Source organism: Scomber scombrus, chromosome 15 (genome assembly GCF_963691925.1).
Source record: "Scomber scombrus chromosome 15, fScoSco1.1, whole genome shotgun sequence".
In the NCBI taxonomy this organism is placed as follows: Eukaryota; Metazoa; Chordata; class Actinopteri; order Scombriformes; family Scombridae; genus Scomber; species Scomber scombrus.
The window spans coordinates 17,078,722-17,099,146 of record NC_084984.1 but is presented as its reverse complement, the minus strand read 5'-3'; the positions used below and the strand labels follow the sequence as shown (position 1 = coordinate 17,099,146).

The window sequence follows — 20,425 nt, the reverse complement described above, 5'->3', positions numbered from 1 at the left end:
ACGAATGCAGTCTAATTCAACAGTATTGCAATAGATTCTACGTGCATTACAGTTATAATGTCCTATTTTTGTGTTGTCAAATAAAGGCCTAATCCTTGTAAGAGTGAAGGTAAAAGTGTGTTATGTATTCATAACATGACTAGGTATTTAATGTAATACCTTTTTGTGAATCTGTTCTGTTGCAGGAAAATGTCCACTCAAAGGACCTTCAGCTCCTGCAGCAGCAATTTCAATTGTGGCGTCAAAATCTGCCCATCCTGTAGCACTGAGCAGCCATACAAGGCCCGTGCCACCAAACACCTTCAAGATTTCAAGGCAAAGAGCAAGTCCTGGGCTGAGGTCATAAAACTGCAACGTGTCACCTGTTAGGGCAGACAGTGAAGTCATGGTAAGATAGGAGACATGCAGTAGCAGACCTGAACTTTTAACCAAAAAAACCCCAAAACACCCAGTATGTGTGTCTGTGAGTATGCATGCACGTGTACACACACACACACACACACACACACACACACACACACACACATACGCACTTTATCAAAAACCACCAGTGATGCCCTGCAACTAGGATGAAATCAGGCTCCACTAACAACACAGATCACAATGCATATTAAACCTTATACACTGTTAAATGTGCACCAAGCTAATTGCAATGGTTTACTTCACTGGCTGACTATGAAGGTGCTAAAACTGAAAGTTATAACATCACAAAGAGAATTATGCTGTAACAAAACATAACAACCCATTTTATTACATCTCTATTATCCAATTAACTAGGATAAAGTGCTAGTAGGCAGTCTTTGACCCAACTGGAGTTTGACCCATGTCTGTCCGTTATTGACAATTGAGTTGCAGGAGTTGGCCCCCCACGGAGGAAAGAGCATCCTGGAGAATGCCATTCTGCTCCCAGACTCCCGTGACACTCGGGGAGATGTGGTGAAATGTTTTGCCATCACCACAGTCACCATGGCAACCATGTTTTTCATTGCTGTTAATCATCGTGAATACATGAATTCAACAACTTTTGGCAGTTGAAGAGCCATGCTGTGTTGATGCCAGTTTCCCTTTTAGATAAATCTTGTTTTATACAACACTTTTTAAGTGTTGTAAATCTGTTGTATGCTTAAATAAATTAAAAGAAATAAACATATAAACCTGTGTTTCCATGGCATCAATTAAGCCCCCCTTCCAAATGAAAACTCCTTCAAATACTTCCCATCATTGAACCTAATTGCTGACCCCTGCACTACAGACTTTAAAACTTTCCTGGGTGATAGATGACAGGCAGGGGGCGACTCATGCCCATTTTGAGACGTATATAAATACACTGCAAAAAAAGGGCATATTAAATATTTTAACATCATTCAGTTTGTTTAGTAATTGGTTTAACAGCCTCATTTGTCATAAAACATGCAACTTGTTCCCATTCCCAAACGTGTTCCTCTTGTTTCCAATGTAGTTTAATTTGTGAGTTTAGTTCAAACACAACTGTGAGTCAGGATCTGCCTTAATTTGTAATGAGGCAGAATAAAACAGATCTCCACTTTAATAAGAGGATTAAAATAATTATGATCTGCACCAAAATCGTCCAAATTCGCTAGAAACACGTCATTATTTAAAGAGAAAAAAAGATCATTTGAGACTGAGCAGTGATTTAATGACAGGACAAGCAGCACACACTTCTTGCAGTGTGTGACGTGTGGGGGCCGAGCAGAGGGCTGCTCTCATTTAAGTTGCAGTCATCTGGATGGATGTTATCACTGTCGGAGAGTCCATCAGCGTAAGGACCGCGCTGCGCTGGAAAAGTGGGTTTGGGGGAATTACGAGTACTTAATTTAACGTGGAATTACGCAGCGGAGACGCATGGCACAGCCCGGCTAGCACGACAAGATGATACCTTTACCCACTCTGTTTGACTTTTGAGAGAGGGAGAGCAGGAAAAAAGCGAGGGAGACGGATACCTATGGTTTGGTGTCAGGGTGCCAAAGCCGGCCGTGTCTCCTCTCCAAACGGTGCGCACTCGCTGGTCGTACCTTCCTCTCTGGGAATTCCAAAATGGGATGCAGAGGCGCGTTGGGATGCTGCCTGTTCGCGGCGCTGTCTTGCTGCCTCCTCCCCGGCTGCAGAGGCAACATAACCGTGGCGGTGATGCTCCCGGACAACCACCTCAAGTATCCATGGGCTCTGCCTCGCGTCTTCCCGGCCATCCTCATGGCGCACGAAGACCTGCACGGCAAACACGGGCTACTGCTGGGCCGATCCATCAACATCCTGAACTACAGCACCGAGGATCCGGCCGCAGGTTCGTGCGCTGAGAGCCGCGCACAGGTGGTGGCAGTGGACGCGAAGCTTTACATCAGCCCGGACGCTTTTTTCGGACCCGGGTGCGTGTACCCGCTCGCCTCCGTGGGGCGTTTTGCGTCCCACTGGAAGCTCCCGCTGATCACCGCCGGAGGACCCGCTTTCGGCTTCGATAAGCGGGATGAGTACAGGACCATCGTGCGCAGCGGACCTTCCACCACCAAGCTGGGAGACTTCGCCAACGTCCTGCACACCCACTTCAACTGGACGTCCCGGGCCGTGGTGATCTTCCACGATTTGAGGCAGGACGACCGGCCGCACTACTTCCTCTCGGAGGGGATCTACCTGAACCTGAAGGAGGAGATGAACATCACGGTGGAGGCCCAGCCGTACGAGGACGACTATAAGTACTACAAGGACCTCATCGCTTTCATGAAGGAGCACGGCAGAAGTAAGTTCATGCTGAAAGACAGACAGAGAGAGAGAGAGAAAGACAGAGAGCGAGAAAAAAAGTGATTTGAAAGTTTGAAATCCTTACACTTATCAAACTAAACCTCCAGCTTTAGATTTCACCTCCAAAAATAACTTTCTAATCAGATTTGGAGAAGATAAATGTGCGAGTTGCCTGTTTTTGCAGCTTGTCTTTGAAAAATGTGACATTATCTTGAAATGAAGCAGATCAGCAGCTGGTGACTGTAAAGATGTCAGAGGATGGAGCAAAGGAAGGAAATTCCTTGTGACTGTGGTTTATGCGCATTGGAAACAATTCAGTCCAATTGTCTCACACCGGTCTATCTTTTCTTTTTCTTGTTGGTTCATTTTAAATAACCTGAGTGCATAATTTGATCTGAAGGAGAATATTTGAAAATCTTTAAATTTGGAGCTTTAATTTGAGGTGTTTTATCTTTTTTTTTTTTTTTTATCCTGCAATGGGAGACTCCACTTTTATAGAATGAGGTCATGGTGACGTTTTTTTCCCTCGGCAGATACAAACAGAGGTAGACTGGAATAGGTGCAGGGTTAAGGCCTGTTTATTCCGGAGTTATTACAGAGGAATGTTTAGGCTGTGGGCAGTCTGCTGCTGCTGCTCCTGGTTTATTGCCTGCGGTGGACCACCACCTGCGCTTTTTAAAGAGGGGGACACAGAGGTTGTGATCAAATGACTGACTGACCTCTTAGCCAAAAAACATGCCTTTGGTCTCTCTCTCTCTCTCTCTCTCTCTCTCTCTCTCTCTCTGTGTGTGTGTGTGTGTGTGTGTGTGTGTGTGTGTGTGTGTGTGTGTGTGTGTGTGTGTGTGTGTGTGTGTGTGTGTGTGTGTGTGCATTCTTGCTGCTACTGTTCACTCACTTGTAATGAAAACCTGGTCAGTCTTGTGCAAACTTTGCTCAAACTCACAGAACTTTAAAGATGTCAGGCAAGATTTTTCTTTTTTGGAGGGGGGAGGGTGTTAATATTAAATGATGTACTAGACATCCACAATATTTGCATATTGTGATGGAAAGATGCTGCCATAAACACAGTGGAATCATCAAGTCGCTTCACTTGAAGAGCTGGAACAAGATCATACAGAACATATATCTATGTGATGCATGCTGGAACAAGAGCAAGATGATTTTACAACCTTTACGCTACTGAAGAGGTAATAAAAAAGGGGTAGGGAGGGAGGAGAGGGGGGGAAATGCTTAATATAACAATTAATTTGTATTTCCTCAAGTTGCCAAAGAGTCACTCGGTTGTTAAGACGTGAAAATCAAAATTTTCCCCCCTCGATGAAGCGTAAATCCCACAGCAGAGAGGCTGTTAAATCAGTCGTCACTGTTCTCGCCTTCAGTTTAATTAACTGGAAACATTGCGAGGCTGACTTAATCATTGCTGCTGTTGTGAAAAGTTATGTGTGACTGGATTACGGCTTGTGCTCGCTGGCAGCTTGCACGTGTGTGTATGTGTGTGTGTGTGTGTGTGTGTGTGTGTGTGCATGCGTGCGTGCGTGTGTAGCCTGAGAGTGTGTGGTGCATGAGGAAAGACAGAAAATCCACAAACTAAACCGAGCACAGCACTGCAGAGGCAAATGTGTTCAATATGACATCATTCTGTGACTCTTTCTAGTAGGGGATCCATTCATAAAGGTTTATACGTTCTAACTAATGACCTTATTAATGCGGACAATTTATTACTGCTTTATGGAATAGTCGTAAGCTTTGATAGGATCAACTTTTGGATTGCCAGGTTTTGAAAAGTCTCTTTCACTTATCATTTTCATTTCAGAATAAAGCACGTATAAATGTTCCAGTCATAGTTGAAGACTTGCTTTCTTTCTGAGCGTGAGATGAGAAGACTGAGATCAGCCTCGTGATATTAATGGAGCTGCTGTCAGACACGTTTGGCTGAGCATTAACACTGGAGGCAGAGGAAACTTTGGCTTTGTCCAAAAAGTTAAAGAAAAAAAAAAAAATTCATACCAACACCTCATTTTGTCTGTAAAAGTGACTGAATGTGCAGAGAGGCCTGTAACTGCAGACGTGTGATGAAAGGATGGAGGAAAAGTACAGAATTTCCCTCTGAAATGTGGATGAAAGTGGAGGAAAGGCAAAATGATATTAAAGTACAGCTCCAGTAAATGTGCTTACCTTTGCTCTCTGCTCGCAATGATACGAATCTAATGTTTTTCCTAAATTTGATTGCCTCAGATTCCGTTTTCAGTGATGCATAGCTGACCCTGATATTCATCTATAGTGCATGGGTGTGTTGCAAAATATGTATCTCCTTTTCCTGGGAAAGTTTGCCGGGAATCGTTTTTGGAAGCAGCTCAACATCTCAAAGTGAACTCTGCTTCCAACCCGTAAATCTTTGAGTATTATGGTCTCTGGCACTGCGAGACAAACCGAGTTAGGCACCTTATTAACCTCTTGTTACGGTAACAGTGTCAACAAATGATGGAATAAACCCAGCGTATAATAATTAAGTCATAATTAAAGGCTGGTGCAGCTGAAGGTAAAAAGTTCAAAGGTGCAAACCACCAACACTCCCTCCCCTTTATGGACCCGTGCAGTGAACTGGAGGTCATGGAAGCTACTGGTTTTGTCAGGGCTTGTCCTGGCTTGGCACTCAGCTCACTTTTAACCCAGCAGATAACCTCCAGGCTATCAGCACAGTTAAGTCACCCAACCACCGACCAGGTTCAAAAGGCAAGAGGTTGAGCTGAGACGGGAAAAGGAAAACCTTGTCTTTTAACGTGAAGCCTTGCATCACTCGAGCTTCTGACAGCTGACCGAGTGATTGTGTACTTTTGCAGTTGAGTTAAACACCCCTCCTAGTACCACCTCTCATTCCCCAAATTCCTCATTTTAATACCTGGCAAATGCAAATTTGAGGAGCAACCTTCCTCAGGTTTTAAAGGGCTTGTTCCTTAATTGAGTGTTTTCTGTGATGTGGCACTTTCTAGTATGCTCCAGAAGAAAAATATTGTACATTAAATTCCTTCTCCAAGCTGTGTTTAGAGCCAGACCTTTTTCTTAATTAAAGTTTAATGCGTACATATATTGTTTTATTATTTATAGTCATTTATAATGATTACATTCCCAGTGGAGTTCAGTGTGTCAGTCATTTTATACAGTAGTTAAACTGTAAAATATCCTGCCTCCATTACATATCTTTGTCACCAGTGTTTGATAACCACATTGCAAAAAATATGCTTTTTATGTACATATCCTGCATATATAAGATTATTCATCGATATATCGATATTGGAATTATTTTAACTTCCTAATATTGGTATCGGCATCGACCCAAAAAATCCAGTATCGGTCAGGCCCCAGTTCAGATTGAACATTAGGCATTACATAAGCCGATTACCAACTAATCAAACTATCTCCAAGACCCCCAAAGGGCCTTAAATGGCCCTGCTTCACTGCAGATCAGTCTGTTTCCGTAGTTTGATATCAACTAATATGAGTCCTGGGTTATTACCTAATTGTGTAGTACTGTCTTGTAGATAGCCTGGTTCCAGCACACACTTATAATTTATGGAGTGATTGAGGTCTGGTGTTATCAGTGAAAAACAATCAAGCCAATCAGAGCGTTGCAGGCAGGATTAAGACATTATCCTCCTGCACCAGAGCCAAAAATAATGGCAACAGAAACATAAACATTGGCATGATAATTGTGACAGTCATGACTGAGATTGATGAGGCCATGTGGGTTGTTGCAAAATTGGCAGAAATGACTCTTTTCAGTGTGATGAGTTAACTGCTCAGAGCAATTGTTACCACAGCCAGTGTGTCGACTGACTGGGACAGATACGGGACTCGCTACTGATAAATTGGGGCAAAACTAAATTTTCGATTCATAATTTTTCAAGTCGGTCTTAAAACAACAGTCAAGTGCCCAAATAAACATAGAAATAGGCTTTTCTTGCCATGTAATCATTCTTCCTGTTCATACTGGCCTTCAGAAGATACCTTCAGAACGCACTTACAATGTGATGTGATGAGTGATGAAGGACAAAATCCACAGTCCCTCTGTTCAAAAATGTGCTTAAAAGTTTATCTGAAGCTAATATGAAGCTTAAGTCTAAGTAGATATCTTTCAACGTTACAGTCTTTTTTAGTCCCTCTTCTTGTTACTTTACTTTCATCACAACTCAAGAGGGAAACACTGATGGAGGAAACTAAAAGACTAAACTTGGCATATATCCCCTAGATATGACTAACTCAGACTGCTGAAGATTCATATGAGCTTCTCATCAACTTTTAAATGCATTTTCGCACAAAGGGGATCTTTTACTAGCCAGTATGTACAGGAGTGATTGAAAAACTGCAAACCTGTCCTTTAAGTATTTCAGACCATTTTCTCATACAGTAGAGGAGCATGAAAGTCTGTTTCTTTGGCCCCGTTTACACCAAGTATTAACATTCTATCTGTATCTGGACACATTATCTGGATAACGACATCCAGTCCTGGTATTAATAAACATGCCTGTCAACTCAATTTTGTCCACTTTGTGATCTCAATATGCAGATTAGTTAGGTTGAACTGATGGACTTATGAGACATGGCACGTCCCAAACCAAGGCAAGCAACGTCATTCAACACTGCCAGCTTACACATTTCTCTGCAGTAATTTACACCTCGTGTTCTTTATTTGAATGCCAAGAGTAAATGTCTCCAATTTAAGGGGATTTTTATTTTCATAACACTCTGACAGAGACTATACTTCATGCTTGAGCAACACTCTTTCTTATAATGGAATAGTTTTATATTTAAAGGGTCGGCTCACCCAAATAACCACCCTTTCTCTCTTACCTTTAATGGTATCTGCACCTCATTATTTACAGTTTTCATTACTACTTTCTGTTTTTTTTATGTCTTTGTCTATAAAAACTGTTCACAGTATGTTCTGTGGGTTATGCTGAGAAATAGGGACGATATGTTACTGTTGAATATCCTTAACCCTCCTGTTGTCCTCAGGTCAAATTTGACTGATTTTCAAATGTTTTTATATCAGAAATACGGATTACTTTTGTCTAATTGACTGAAAATCACCTGGATTTTCAATGCTTTGATGTTGAGATAAAAGCAGAAAACGTAGAATTAGATATCTCAAAACTTGGACAAAATAATATTTTAAATAAAAAATAAAGTTATCTACACATCTTTTTGTGTGTTTTTTCTATTTTATTTGGGTGAACTGACCCTTTAGGTAAAGGTTTAAAGCCTCTCCTCTGTCTCTGGCACTGTGTGAGATGAAAGCAGTGCTCTCAACACTGTGACTACATTCCAACTCGCATCGCATTGCCCAGTCACACTCTCGCCTCCATGCTTCTCAGTCCATTAATGGCACACGAGGGAAAATTTCATCTGCGTTGAGTGGAAGAATACATCAGACTGTGTTGCGTGTACTTTTTTTGAGCACATATTATGCCAGGGGTTTTGTAGCCCCAGCAGTGAGTGATGAAAAGAGTGTCTCTTCACAATGAAGCTCGGGGAGTGCCTCGGTGTAATTACAGAAATCCTATTTCCTGTGACAACACTTTGAGGAGGCAACAATCGCAGATGTTACGTGTTGCTTTCTACTATTTTCTAGTTCCCTCCACAAAGGAATGCCGCAGAGGCAACGCTATAAGTCATCTATTTTACAATGGAGTCAAACATGCCCCCCAGACAGATTAGAGCGTGAAAAAAACAAAGAGTTGGAGGATAATCTTCTCTGACAAAAGATTGAGCCAACAACACAAACATGCCACGGAGTCATGTTGGAAAATCCAGCGTAATCCAATCGAGAAGGGGACAAAAACACTTGTAATTGGCCTGCTCTCTGCTTGAGCATTTGCATGGGATTATCTATGGAGTCATCCAAAACGGTGAAATGTCCCAATTTGCAAATTTGCAAACACAGTCTAATTAAGAATCTGAATTATGGCAGCGAAATGTTGCAAATTCACAGGAGTGTGACTTTTTTTTCATTGGTTAGAGCCTCACAGTTACAAACTAATGCACATGATAAATGCAGAGACTAATACAGGCCTTCATATTAGATCCACAGTGAGATTTTCCCACCAGTTTCAGGCACAAATCAGCTTGTCTCAAAGGTCTCATTTATTTTAAAGTAGTTGACTCATCTGCCTTGTCTGTTTCAAGAGATTAACATTCATTTAAGAACATCACTCTTTATGGACCACTATAATGTACACAGTGAAGGTCACATGATAGACAGAAACAGGCATTCTGGTAGGTTAATTTTCAGTAGCCCCTGCTAGATTGGCTAATAGGCCTTTTTCCCAGCGGTGTTTTCTCTGTTTCTCTTGGCATCAGTATAAATGAGTGTTATTGTCCTGAAACATTACAAAGATAAGTGCACTGGTATCATGTTGAAATTGAGGTCATGCATCTGCTATGGTTTTAACAATAGAACATTTTGAAACAATTGGATCTGCTTCAAAATACGCACAGTGACAGAAAATCACGGGATATACAGTATGTTTTAATTCAGCGAGAGCAGCACACATGAGAAAGTAGCAAATAGGTTTAAAAATACCCTAACTTGCAATGTTGAGAAATCCTGGATTCACCCCAAACATGAATCACTTGTTCTTTGGCTCAACTTTCCATCAAATCAGGTTTTTGTTTTTTTGTTGTTTTTTTGAGATATCCTGCAAACTATCAGACAGAAAAGAAGCAGGACTGAAAGCATTATCTCGTCAGTGGAGGTAAAAAAAAGAAAAAGAAAAAAAGAGAAGTGTTACATAAAATGATTGAAACAATCCTGTCAAATGAAAATATGAATTTTGGGATTATATAAGGAGATTTTTTACAGCACAGAAAACACAGCAGAGGAAGGGTTGATTACCATCCTTGAGTCCGTGAAGTGGAACAACTTGTACCAAACAATTTAATGTGCTTTTGTGTTAACTAAAGCATGGCAAGTTCATGTACTGTGGCTGCGGCACACAGGGACATTTTGCCTCGGCTGTCTGTGCATTTATTTTGGGAGCGATTCAGGAGACAGCGGGGCTACTTGGCATGGCTAGACCATGTTGGAAGAGATGAGAGTTGGGGTCTAAGCAGCGGGCCGACTTTGGTCTTACACATGAGGAAATGTCTGCTAACTGGGAGGACTGCCTCGAAGTTGGCAGCAGCTGCTCTGACATATGCTGCTAATGGAAATAATGCTACTTTTTTTTTTTGTTATTCATGACTCAACAGCAGGAGGGTGTAGGTGGCAGGGAGCAGGTACGCTGGCAGATTCTGTAAGCAGAGGGGTCACAAATTTGATTCCTGCAACTGCAAATGAAGAAATGTTGGAGAGTCTTTGATTAAGACAGTGAATGTATACCTTTTCATTAAATTAAGCATTGGAAGATGGCAAAAATTGGGTTTCAAATTTGGTTATCCTGACCTTTTTTATGTAGGCAAAGGTCTTGTGATGCCATTTGTGTTTAGACATTTAACATTTGAGAAGTTTGGCATCATTTAGTAAATGGAAAAAAGGGGTTGTAGAATAATATAAAATAATTGTTTTTGAAAGGCTGACTTCACATCATACCCACTGTTATGTCAAAATCCCCTGTCCTTCCTTATGTTGTTTCCCCCCCCTGAGTGAAGACCTCTGATCCAATATTCACACACGACTTTGAGCGAGTTCTGTCTCCATTTTGGCTTCTTCGCTGCCTCTGACTGATGTTTTTCTAAATTTCTGCATGTGCTTGCAGACGATCGTGTCGAAGCCTGACATTTATTAGAATCAGACGTTGCAAAAGTCGAAATGCGCGCCAGCTGTTGGAAGTGTGTTATCCACGGCTCACGTTATGCCGTTGATTTTAATATGTGAAACTACAAAACGTGGTGGAAAATGTGTCACATGGCTCCCGTTTTAAAAGACATTATTAGCGTTGTCAGCTAGAAAGGTAGCGAGCTGCTACACAGAGCGATTATACTGAAAAGAAGCACATTTAATCATATTGAAGCACATCCAGTTTAAGTAAATGTTGCTATGAATGTCTAACGTCACTGTTGACCATGCACATAACATATAATTACAACATTGTGACTAAAATTGGATCTATTGCCACAATTTTTCTCAAATTTTGGCCCATTGTGTATTTTCTTTATCATTATATCTTCTTCATTGTATACATTATACCTACAACAGTTAAGCTTGTTTCCCTTTAGTTATGGATATGTAATGTTGGTTATTACACAAATATGCAAAATATAAAATTATAGGTATATACTAGATCAGTAAATGAATTGAGTATTATGATGGGAATTATTCTAGCCTATGATTATAATTATAACTGCATAAACAAGGAATTACATTATGCAACCCTGTCAAAACTGTAAAAAAGCATTTGAAACGCACAAAGGCAGATTTTGTTTGAAATAACAATGAAATGATGAAAATGCATAGCTTGACATGAGCTAAAAACTTAGCTAAGTGTTGAGTGGTAACACTATCTAATGGTAATACGAAAGGGTCAAATCTAGCTGAGTGTATATGAGCTGGAAAAAAGGCGCGATGACTTACCTTTTTGCTAACGTTCCACACAGCGACTGTATTTTCTGTTATCTGCCAAAGCTAGCAGGCTAATAATAGCAGGAACTCAAGCCGCCCACAGCGCTTTCAAAATGCGCTTCCAAAATGTTGCATTACCACCATCTACCGAATTTAAACTAATCTATAACTGCTATAACTTCTTTATTATTCAGGTGTTTAAGCTTCTCTCAACAGCTGCTACACACACCCTGTCTAGCTCTAGAAACTTTTACAACATCCGGAAATCCCCTTGCTGCATCTAAAATTATGTCAATTTTCTCAAATGATCTTTCCACTCCAGCACTACAGTTAATTACGATCGCCAAAAATCCTTAAAACTTCACCTAATCCTTACAAAAGCAAAACTCATCATGTTTTATAGTTGATTTTGTTCTCTTTTGTTTCTTGTCAGATAGCAATATTTCGTACCTACTTTTTCATACTTAATTCTCTTCTTAGAGCTGACCCAGATTATTTCAGTTTTCTTTACTCTCTCTTTGGACAGTAATCCTCTCATGCTGCATGATTCCCTTTGCAAAGAAGACACTCTGGATCTTTCTCACAGTTTCCTTCACAATCATTCTCCCCACATTTACCGCATGTGGTGAAATCTCTCCTACATACAAACAAACTCTGACCAAACTTCCAACAATTCATTCACTGCAAAGGTTTGGGAACATTCTGCCTTACATGTGATCCAAAAACACTCTATCAGGCAAGTCCAAATCAAAGTGAAGCAAATCTCATACTTTTCATTAACTACTTCATCAAACATATTCATTCTATAGCTGTCAGTGAGTCCTTTACACTATTTACATGTCCTTGCATCCACTCTGCGTAAGACTCCATCAACAACACCTTTTAATGGAGCTTTTTTACTGGGCGGAAAACACTGGGAATGTATCCATCCCAGAATCCAAGTTTTCAAGGCTTTTTCCAACTGTATCTTTGACATACACTCCGCTCCGCTATCAAGCATGATCATTTGATGATGATCAGTTTGACTTTGCCCGCTTCACTCTTAATCCATCTTGCCACAGTGTGTTTTTCTGACAAAGCTCCGCATCCAGCACCTTCTTTCAAACCCCGAATCTTCATTCCAACCATGTAGGTTTCTTTTTCCTTCTCTTCCCTGAAGCTCTCCCGCTTCCCAACTTCAAAAGTATCATCTACTATTTCTCTTGTTCTATCTCTATTTTCCAGTTGCTTTGTTGAGGATGGGTTACCCTTTTTTTTTTAAAAGGGACTTACCCACGACTCTGAGTGGCTGTCACTGCATAAACTTTTACTGGCCTGGTCCATCGGGTCATCGGTTATGTCAAACCCTGTAAAACAAGTTACAGATTTCTGCTTTAAAGGTGATTTTGTGTCCTCGATATCGCCCTCAAATTTCCTCACAGCTCACAGTGGATGTTATGATGTTCAATAATGGTCACAGTTGAGGTTCAAACCATCAACACGGTGCTAGTGGACAGAAAATTTGAGGATTTAGGCAGCTACAATGAAATCGAGGAGTGTATGTACAAGCAGAGAGGGGAAAGAAGCCAGTAAAACTCCTAAAACACCTACTTGAGGGTCCCATTGACCCTTCAGGTTTCCAGTCTCTTAGCCCTCCTCCTGCTAGTCCTGTTGCATATGGTGGTTTGGCTGTGCTGGCTTACATCTGCAGTTTATTCATGTATGCTTACCATTTGTTTTGAGTGTAAATAAATGGACACGGCTCGCTGTTTAAATGAGAAATAAACAGATAGCCAAAAACTGAACAGATGTAAACAAAAAAGTAAAACTGTGCAGTGAGTTCAAACTTTGACTGTGCATTGAACGAAATTTATAAACCACTGTGGGATTTTTTTTTTACTGAGCCCAAAAAGTTTTGTTTACTTAAAATAAGTGAGAAACCATGCCAGTGTTTTATGATTATTTCAGTCTGTCTCCAGTATAAATCAACTCGGCAAAACAACAGATGATTTTTCTACTTCATCTAATATTGTCATCTTTTAGGGTCAGACGACTGAATGACTGGAATGTCTGAAGAAATAAAACTTGTCATGTTATGATTTGTACTGTACTCCAGATTGAAATTTCACCACAATTGCATATTGTTTTTACTTATTTTATGAAAAATGATTAATATGAGTATTTGTCTCGAAAATAATTGAGTTCCCCCCCCCCCTCAGTGTTTAAAGAAAAGCAGTAATTTAAAGAAGCAAGTGAGTAATTAATTGTTGTTGTTCTGTCTGCAGTTGTCTACATCTGCGGCCCCTTGGAGACATTCCTGAACATCATGAAACTCTTTCAGAGTGAGATCCAGGACCCAGAAAACTATGCCATTTTTTATCTGGACGTCTTCGCCGAGAGCTTAACAGAGCGCAAACCGTGGCAGAATTCCGACTCTGACTGGGTTGATCCGATCAAGGTCTTTAAGGTAAAAAGAACACAGAACACTTACACACAAATGAGCATATAGCCACACAAATACTATACAGCGTGTAGAAACAGAGACGTAAAGGCTGATTATATCAAGCAGTGCATCTGTATCTGTTTAACCATTACACACACAGTAACCAGAGGCAGGAAATAATAAAAAGACCGAAACCGCCAGTGGGAATTAGAAATGGATTTGCAGTTTCTGTTCATTTTCTCTCTAATTCCTATAAATTTTTATCAGTCCTTTCTTATTGAGTTACACAGAATGAAATCCCTAGATCCAGTTGAAAACAGACAGCTGGCCCAAACACTGTACATGTCAGTTTTTTCTGATGAAGTATTACTTGTTCCAGGAAGTTTCCCAAAACAAATCACAGTACATTGAAACCAAACATATCAGTCACTGTAGTCACTTGAACTCATAAATCTCTTCGAAAAAAAAAAAGCCCTGACCTACAAAAGAATTACCATCTTATCAAGTTGTTTTTGTCTAAATTTGAGTCTTAGAACATGTGCGACTGTAAAAAGAATATTTCAACTGTTCCTAACAGATTTAAACTTGTTTCAAGAAGAACTTTGGTGAGGTAAGTTGACGTATCATGAAATAACAAACAATAGGGCAGCTTTTGGAGTCACTACTGGGAAAAATGAAACAGAAAATACTTGAAACATTCTGACTAAGTAGACAGATAAACTAATTTGATCCATTGAAACATGTCAAACTTAGCCTGATATTTAGACTAAATTGACATTTTGTTATCACTTCGCTGTCAGGGAGGTTATTATTTTTCTCCTAACCAATCAAAATGATTTACGAGTTATTTCTGTCAGTTGACCTGGCAGCAACCTTTATATCTACGCTGATCTCATCCACAACTGTCGCAATTTGTGGCAATTCTTTGGCAGGTGGATGATGTTCCTGATCTTGATCGCACCTACAAAGCCCTGATTGTCATGGCTGCGTTACTGTTCCAGCTTGGGGAACAGCTCTCAGCGTGCACAACATCAGATCTATCTGCTTCGCTGCAAAAATGAGAAATGTGGGCAAGGATTCAGAAATTTGGATCAGATTAAAAAAATACAACGTGCTGCCCATATTGAATCTAAAACATTACCTTAAGTAGTAACTATGTTTCCATGACTGTATCTGACAATGATAGAAAGTAAGTAAAAACAGGTGAAGCTTTTACAGTAATGACAGCCATGTACAAGGGAAGCTTATGTGCACTCTGATGATCTTAGGAAGCTGCAGCACAATGGGAGGGCAAATTATGTCTTCCAAGGACACAATCACACTTTAAGGAGTGAAATAGTTGCGTGACATTAATGAATGGGAGGTCATGTTTGCACAGGAAGCCATTTAGACCGACAAATTAGTGCTCGGAGACTTAAGAGAGCGGTCGAGGATGTGTTGCTCGTCTAATTTGTCTCTTTGAATGTCACTCTGGCTTCTCTTACTTCTTTTAAATCAGTGTTCACAAAGTTTCTGAAGGAGAGCAGCTTTGTGAATAGAAATGTAGCCTTGTATTGGATTAATAATGACAGTATTCAAAATATTTTGGCTAGAAATACAGTTGAAACATTAACTTGGGATAGTCAAGAAATTAATGTCTTTCTTTGAATTTCATTTCAAGGACTTCAGGGTGATTTAGTTTTAAGCCTGTGTGCATAATTCTTCAAACATCTCCACCTTTCATCTTTGCACATGTGGAAATATCTTCTCAGAAAATATGTTCTTACTGAAAAGTGTTATTAGCTAACGGGGATGCAAAATCATGTTTTAATACGAAAAAATAATAATAATGTAATTGAAGTTGTTCTGTCAAAGTATATAAAACACTCTTGAGGAGACACTTCAGTGTTTTTTTTGTACTGACAAATTCTTCAAACAACTTCTTTAATCAGGCGGAACAAATCCAATATGTTGTAGCTTGTGTCATACCTGTGCCTGTTCACAAGAGTTGGATTTATTGCTCTCAAATTTAAGATTGTAGACTAGATTAAATGACTCATTTATTTTTGGAGTGTTGAAACCATGACCTGGTATTCAATGAAACACTGTGATCTCAATATCTGTTTATCTGACAATGAACTGCTCATAACCCTGGCTGGAGAACAACATTTTGGCTCCCATTTTGCTGATCATGTAAGAAGTTAATTTGTCTGCAAGCCATAACAGGGCTCATTATAGCAATATGCTTCCTTCAGTGCAATAATTGCTTGTGGAAATTTGTGGTGGGTTTCCAGTAACTGTTCTAACATGAAAAACGATCTATATCTTTCCAGTTAAGCTAAAAGACTTCATAGAAATGTGAAAAACTTGTTTTTGTGAAAGCAGCGAGTACCAACAGAATCAAAGGTCAGCTGAAGCAAATATTTGGACTGAAATGTCTGGCAGAATATGTTCTTATATTATCCAAATACTTGATCAAACATTTATGCCTGCCACTACTCATGTAGTGTTACAGCAATTTGTAACCAATTTTTTCCAAGTGAAAAGTCATGAAAGAAGATGGGTTGCCACTCACTATGTCAGCCTGTCATTTTAGGACCAGTTGCGTATCAGTATTTCATAAAACACACACTTTATTCTAAAAATGGCGTGAGTCTGACTTCAGAAATCCTCCTTTGAAACTTGCTAAGGCTTAATGTTTCTTTTTTAGAGTGTACAAGATTTACAGTGTGCATTTTTCAGGACCTGGAATAGAAATGTTTTATTCAGCTTAACTGTCATGTTTTTTTAGTTGTTTTTTTAGATTTTGTTGTAGTGTAGAGATAATGACAAATTTTTTAGAAGGTTCAAGAAATGGAATTACAGGAACATATGAATGAATATGATAGAGTGGTTACACAATGGCTCTGTCTGCTTTTGATATCAAATGACTGCACAAATATAAAAAAAGAGATTTTCTTTGGGGATCACAAAACTGCCAAGTAATGTTCGTTATTTTGAGTTAGCATGCTAACACCTTGAATTTATTAGCACTGAGGCTCAAGTGGAAAACAATGAAACACTCATGTATTATATGCTATACTTAAATATAGTCTACTGGGCAAGAGTAAACTGTATAGTTAAATAAAAACTAATTATTTTGTGGTGACACACATTTTATATTTGACTATATTCACATATATTTATTATAATAATAATAATAATTGCTAATAATTGCTAATGATAACCTACCTTCCTCTACTGTGTGTGATAACAGATAACTGCAGTTATGTCAAAGGGATTTGGAGTCACAAAACAATTGCAGAGCATAAATTAGCCCTGTTTTGACTGTTAACATGCTAAAAGCTGAGTGTTGGCAGGTCCCGTTAGCCATTTAGCCACTTAAACAATTAGCGGTTTGTTACACTCAACCACAAATAACAAGATGTCACTGACAACACCTACTAGTGTATAGTTTGAGACTTGCTATGCCGAAATGGTCATAGAGAGCTGCAGAGACCCTGATAAAAAAAGAGTTGACTTTCTCTGTTAGCATAATTTTAAATGTAAAAATTAAGAATTAAAATGACACAGAATAACGTAATAGCAATTTAATATTACAGTGAAATTACAAAATACACTTGACAGCAGCAGATGCAGGAAGTTGGGTTTCAGTATGCTCAAGGACCTTTTAAAGTTAAACACCTTGGATGTTTCAAAGATCGGCCCTTATATCATGCTGTAGAGTTTTAATATTTTCCCCTCTGTTTCTGTGTCTTCTTCAGTCTGTTTTCGTCATAACGTACCGGCCTCCTGATAATCCAGAGTACAAAGACTTTCAGAGGAAACTCCATGCCAGAGCACAGAGGGATTTCGGTGTGCATTTGGAGCCGTCACTGGTAAGTTATAGCCTATGAAAACCGTGTGCGTTCTCAGCATCATCACAACCTCTTTAATCTTTTATTGGATTTTCTGTGCAGAAAAATCCCCTCTGTGCTGTGTAACTGTCAGCAGTTAATGATGAATGATGTTGACAATGATGTTAGAAATGAATACTTTTTCTTTTATCACTGCTCTTACCACAGCCATTAAGCATGTGAGATTCACAAAAGCACATAGACTGAACATTTCGAAAATGTATCACTTTGTGTGTTTGATGGTATTTGGCGCTTTCACCGGCCAAAATTGTATAATTTCATAGAAATAGGTCTTGAACCCTGAAGGATGAAGGATAGGCATTTCCCCCCCTTAAAAATGTTATGTAATTTTTTATTCCATCATTAAACTCCTTAATCAAAACCCTGTGTATTGCACAAACCCCTGTTCAAGAGCACAACTCACTTCTTGCAGATGGACTACATCGCCGGCAGCTTCTATGACGGTTTCGTGCTGTATGCGAAGGCCTTGGAGGAGACGCTTGCGCAGGGTGGAGCCCAGAACGATGGCATCAACATTACCATGAGGACGCAAAACCGCAAATTCTGGGGTGAGCAAATGTTTGGTCATGTCTTAACTCTAAGAACAGTTTCATACGTCAGAGCAGGCCTACGAACCTTTCTGAAGTTCAGCTAATCAGTTACAGTATATTTTTAATGCTTTTATGGTTTGGAGTGTACGTCACTCTAATTCCAAACCTGCGGTCGCACATGGGTGCACAATGTGACCTAATGCAAAATGTTAACTTAATGTTAAATAAGCCTCCACCTCCACTTTAAATGTCGTCAGTCACTTCTCTGTGAAGCCCACTGTAGCCTCTCAGATAACAGGGAACAGTGCTCTCCAGTAAACAATGCAGTGAGGCCAAAAGACTGGCCCAGCTGCACATTATTGAAAAGAAACCATTGAACCCAAATCCGATTAAAATATGGCCTTTCAACACAATAATTATAGTGTTATTGAACAGATATCACACAACACTCCGGTTAATAGTCCATTTGATGCTTGATGTGGGTGCTCACACACTTCCTTGTTTACTTAGCTGGCTGCCAGATCGGCCCTCACATCATATTAGGAGCAGCAGAACAATGGAATTCTGTTGCTTTGATTTAAAAGGGTTGATGAAGGTTGTTTTGCTCAGCATAATGGGAAAAACAAGCAAAATAGGGCCCATGTTTAAAAAATAATAATAATAATGGAAACTTTCACTTCATTATTGTTGATGTTTTAACAATGTGTAATGTAACCTGTTTTTATAGGAAGCATTTTTCTACTTAGAGGTTACCAGCCACTCAGTGTTATAATAAAATAGAATTATACTTAACATTGGTATTAGAGACAGAGGAATGCTGCTAATGGACGTCTTTTCAAATGCCAGTTATATATTGCTTAGGCTATAAATTGTGTTTTCAGGATTATGTGTCTATTTAGAGCTCCGTTAGAAACTAGGGTGTGAAACAGTGTACATCAATACAGGACATCAGTGTGCATCTGGTGTTTGTCAAACTCTGTGTGTTGAAGAAGGACCTATACAAAATATATTCTTGCTGTGATTTTTTTGGCTAACATGTGTCCTTCCATCATTGGATGTATCATAAGTTTGTATAAGAGCTGTATTACATTACACAGGCTGAATCAAACCTTTAATATGCATGTTGTCTGTGTTTTCAGGGGTGACGGGTGTTTTTAGCACTGATCACAATAATGCCAGGGATATAGACGTCAACCTGTGGGCAATGTCTCACCAGGAGACAGGAGAGTACGGGGTAAGTTGTTGCTTTTATGGTTTATATCAGTAATGTGCTTTTTATTTACTGTCTTTTGAAGTGTTTGTGATCTTTGACACGCTAACATTTTCAAGACATTTTCAAAGAGATGATAATTTCTTTACTGTTGGACATGCTTCAGCTTGAAACAGAAGGTTTGAGACAAGAATTTTACTGTATGTTGGGAAGAAAAATGACAACATCAGAGGCTGCAAAATAGACACTGATGAGAGTTTTCGCAGTTGGTGGTAAAACTTGCCTTTTTCAGTCATAGTTTCTGCTGGTGTTATTGCTTAGTTTTAGAGCTAATAGACAGAGCTACCTTGACGTCATACATTGATTTTTGACTCCTGTTCTGAAGACTCGAGACTGAATTTTGAATGTCGCCATTTTGGATTTTTGGAGCCAGAAGTGATTATATTTGGATGAGAGTGTAGAGCTGACCCCTAACTCTAGCTGCTAACTTGGTTAGCACGGTGCATTTACATTCTATGGTTCACTGTGATAATGTTAATGCAAAGTTTTGCTACTTAAAAAAAAGGCTAAAACCATTAAAACAAAATGTACCTACCGTAAAACCTGGGTCTTTTAGTACAACCAAATGCTAAACAAGACTTTTTTAGGCCAATAAAATGTTACAATTTCATGAACTAAAAACATGCTGAAATATCAACGGCTACTCACATAGGTTTTCCTAACAATATCATACGCTTTTTAAACAAAACACGGTAATATCGACAGCTATTTACATGAGTTTTGCTAACGATACCATGAGCTTTTTAATACCTAACTTTGACAAAGAAACATGTTTTACTACAATATCACACTTTCATTTAACAAAGGAAAACCAGAGTTGTTAAATAGTGTCTGTACAAAACATTAGATTTTTCATGACAAAAACTACAATTCGACCAGACTTTAAATACCAGCTTTTAGTACTTGATTTGAGCTTTCAGTACTTAATGCTACAGACACAAAGCAGAACAAAACACACACACAGGAAATTGATTTTTTTTGTGTCCACAGATCAGT

General features: G+C 39.3%; 1 protein-coding gene across 1 annotated transcript in view; it reads left to right on the top strand.

Annotated features, from left to right (window-relative positions):
* Positions 1 to 1,770: 1,770 nt before the first annotated feature.
* npr2 (natriuretic peptide receptor 2) overlaps positions 1,771 to 20,425 on the top strand; it is a 65,598-nt gene continuing 46,943 nt past the window's right edge. The window contains exons 1-5 of the mRNA XM_062434251.1: positions 1,771 to 2,752; positions 13,576 to 13,757; positions 17,477 to 17,590; positions 18,042 to 18,177; positions 19,299 to 19,393. Of these exons, the coding sequence (XP_062290235.1) occupies positions 2,056 to 2,752; positions 13,576 to 13,757; positions 17,477 to 17,590; positions 18,042 to 18,177; positions 19,299 to 19,393 (1,224 nt within the window). The 5' untranslated portion in view covers positions 1,771 to 2,055. The remainder of the gene's footprint in view (positions 2,753 to 13,575; positions 13,758 to 17,476; positions 17,591 to 18,041; positions 18,178 to 19,298; positions 19,394 to 20,425) is intronic.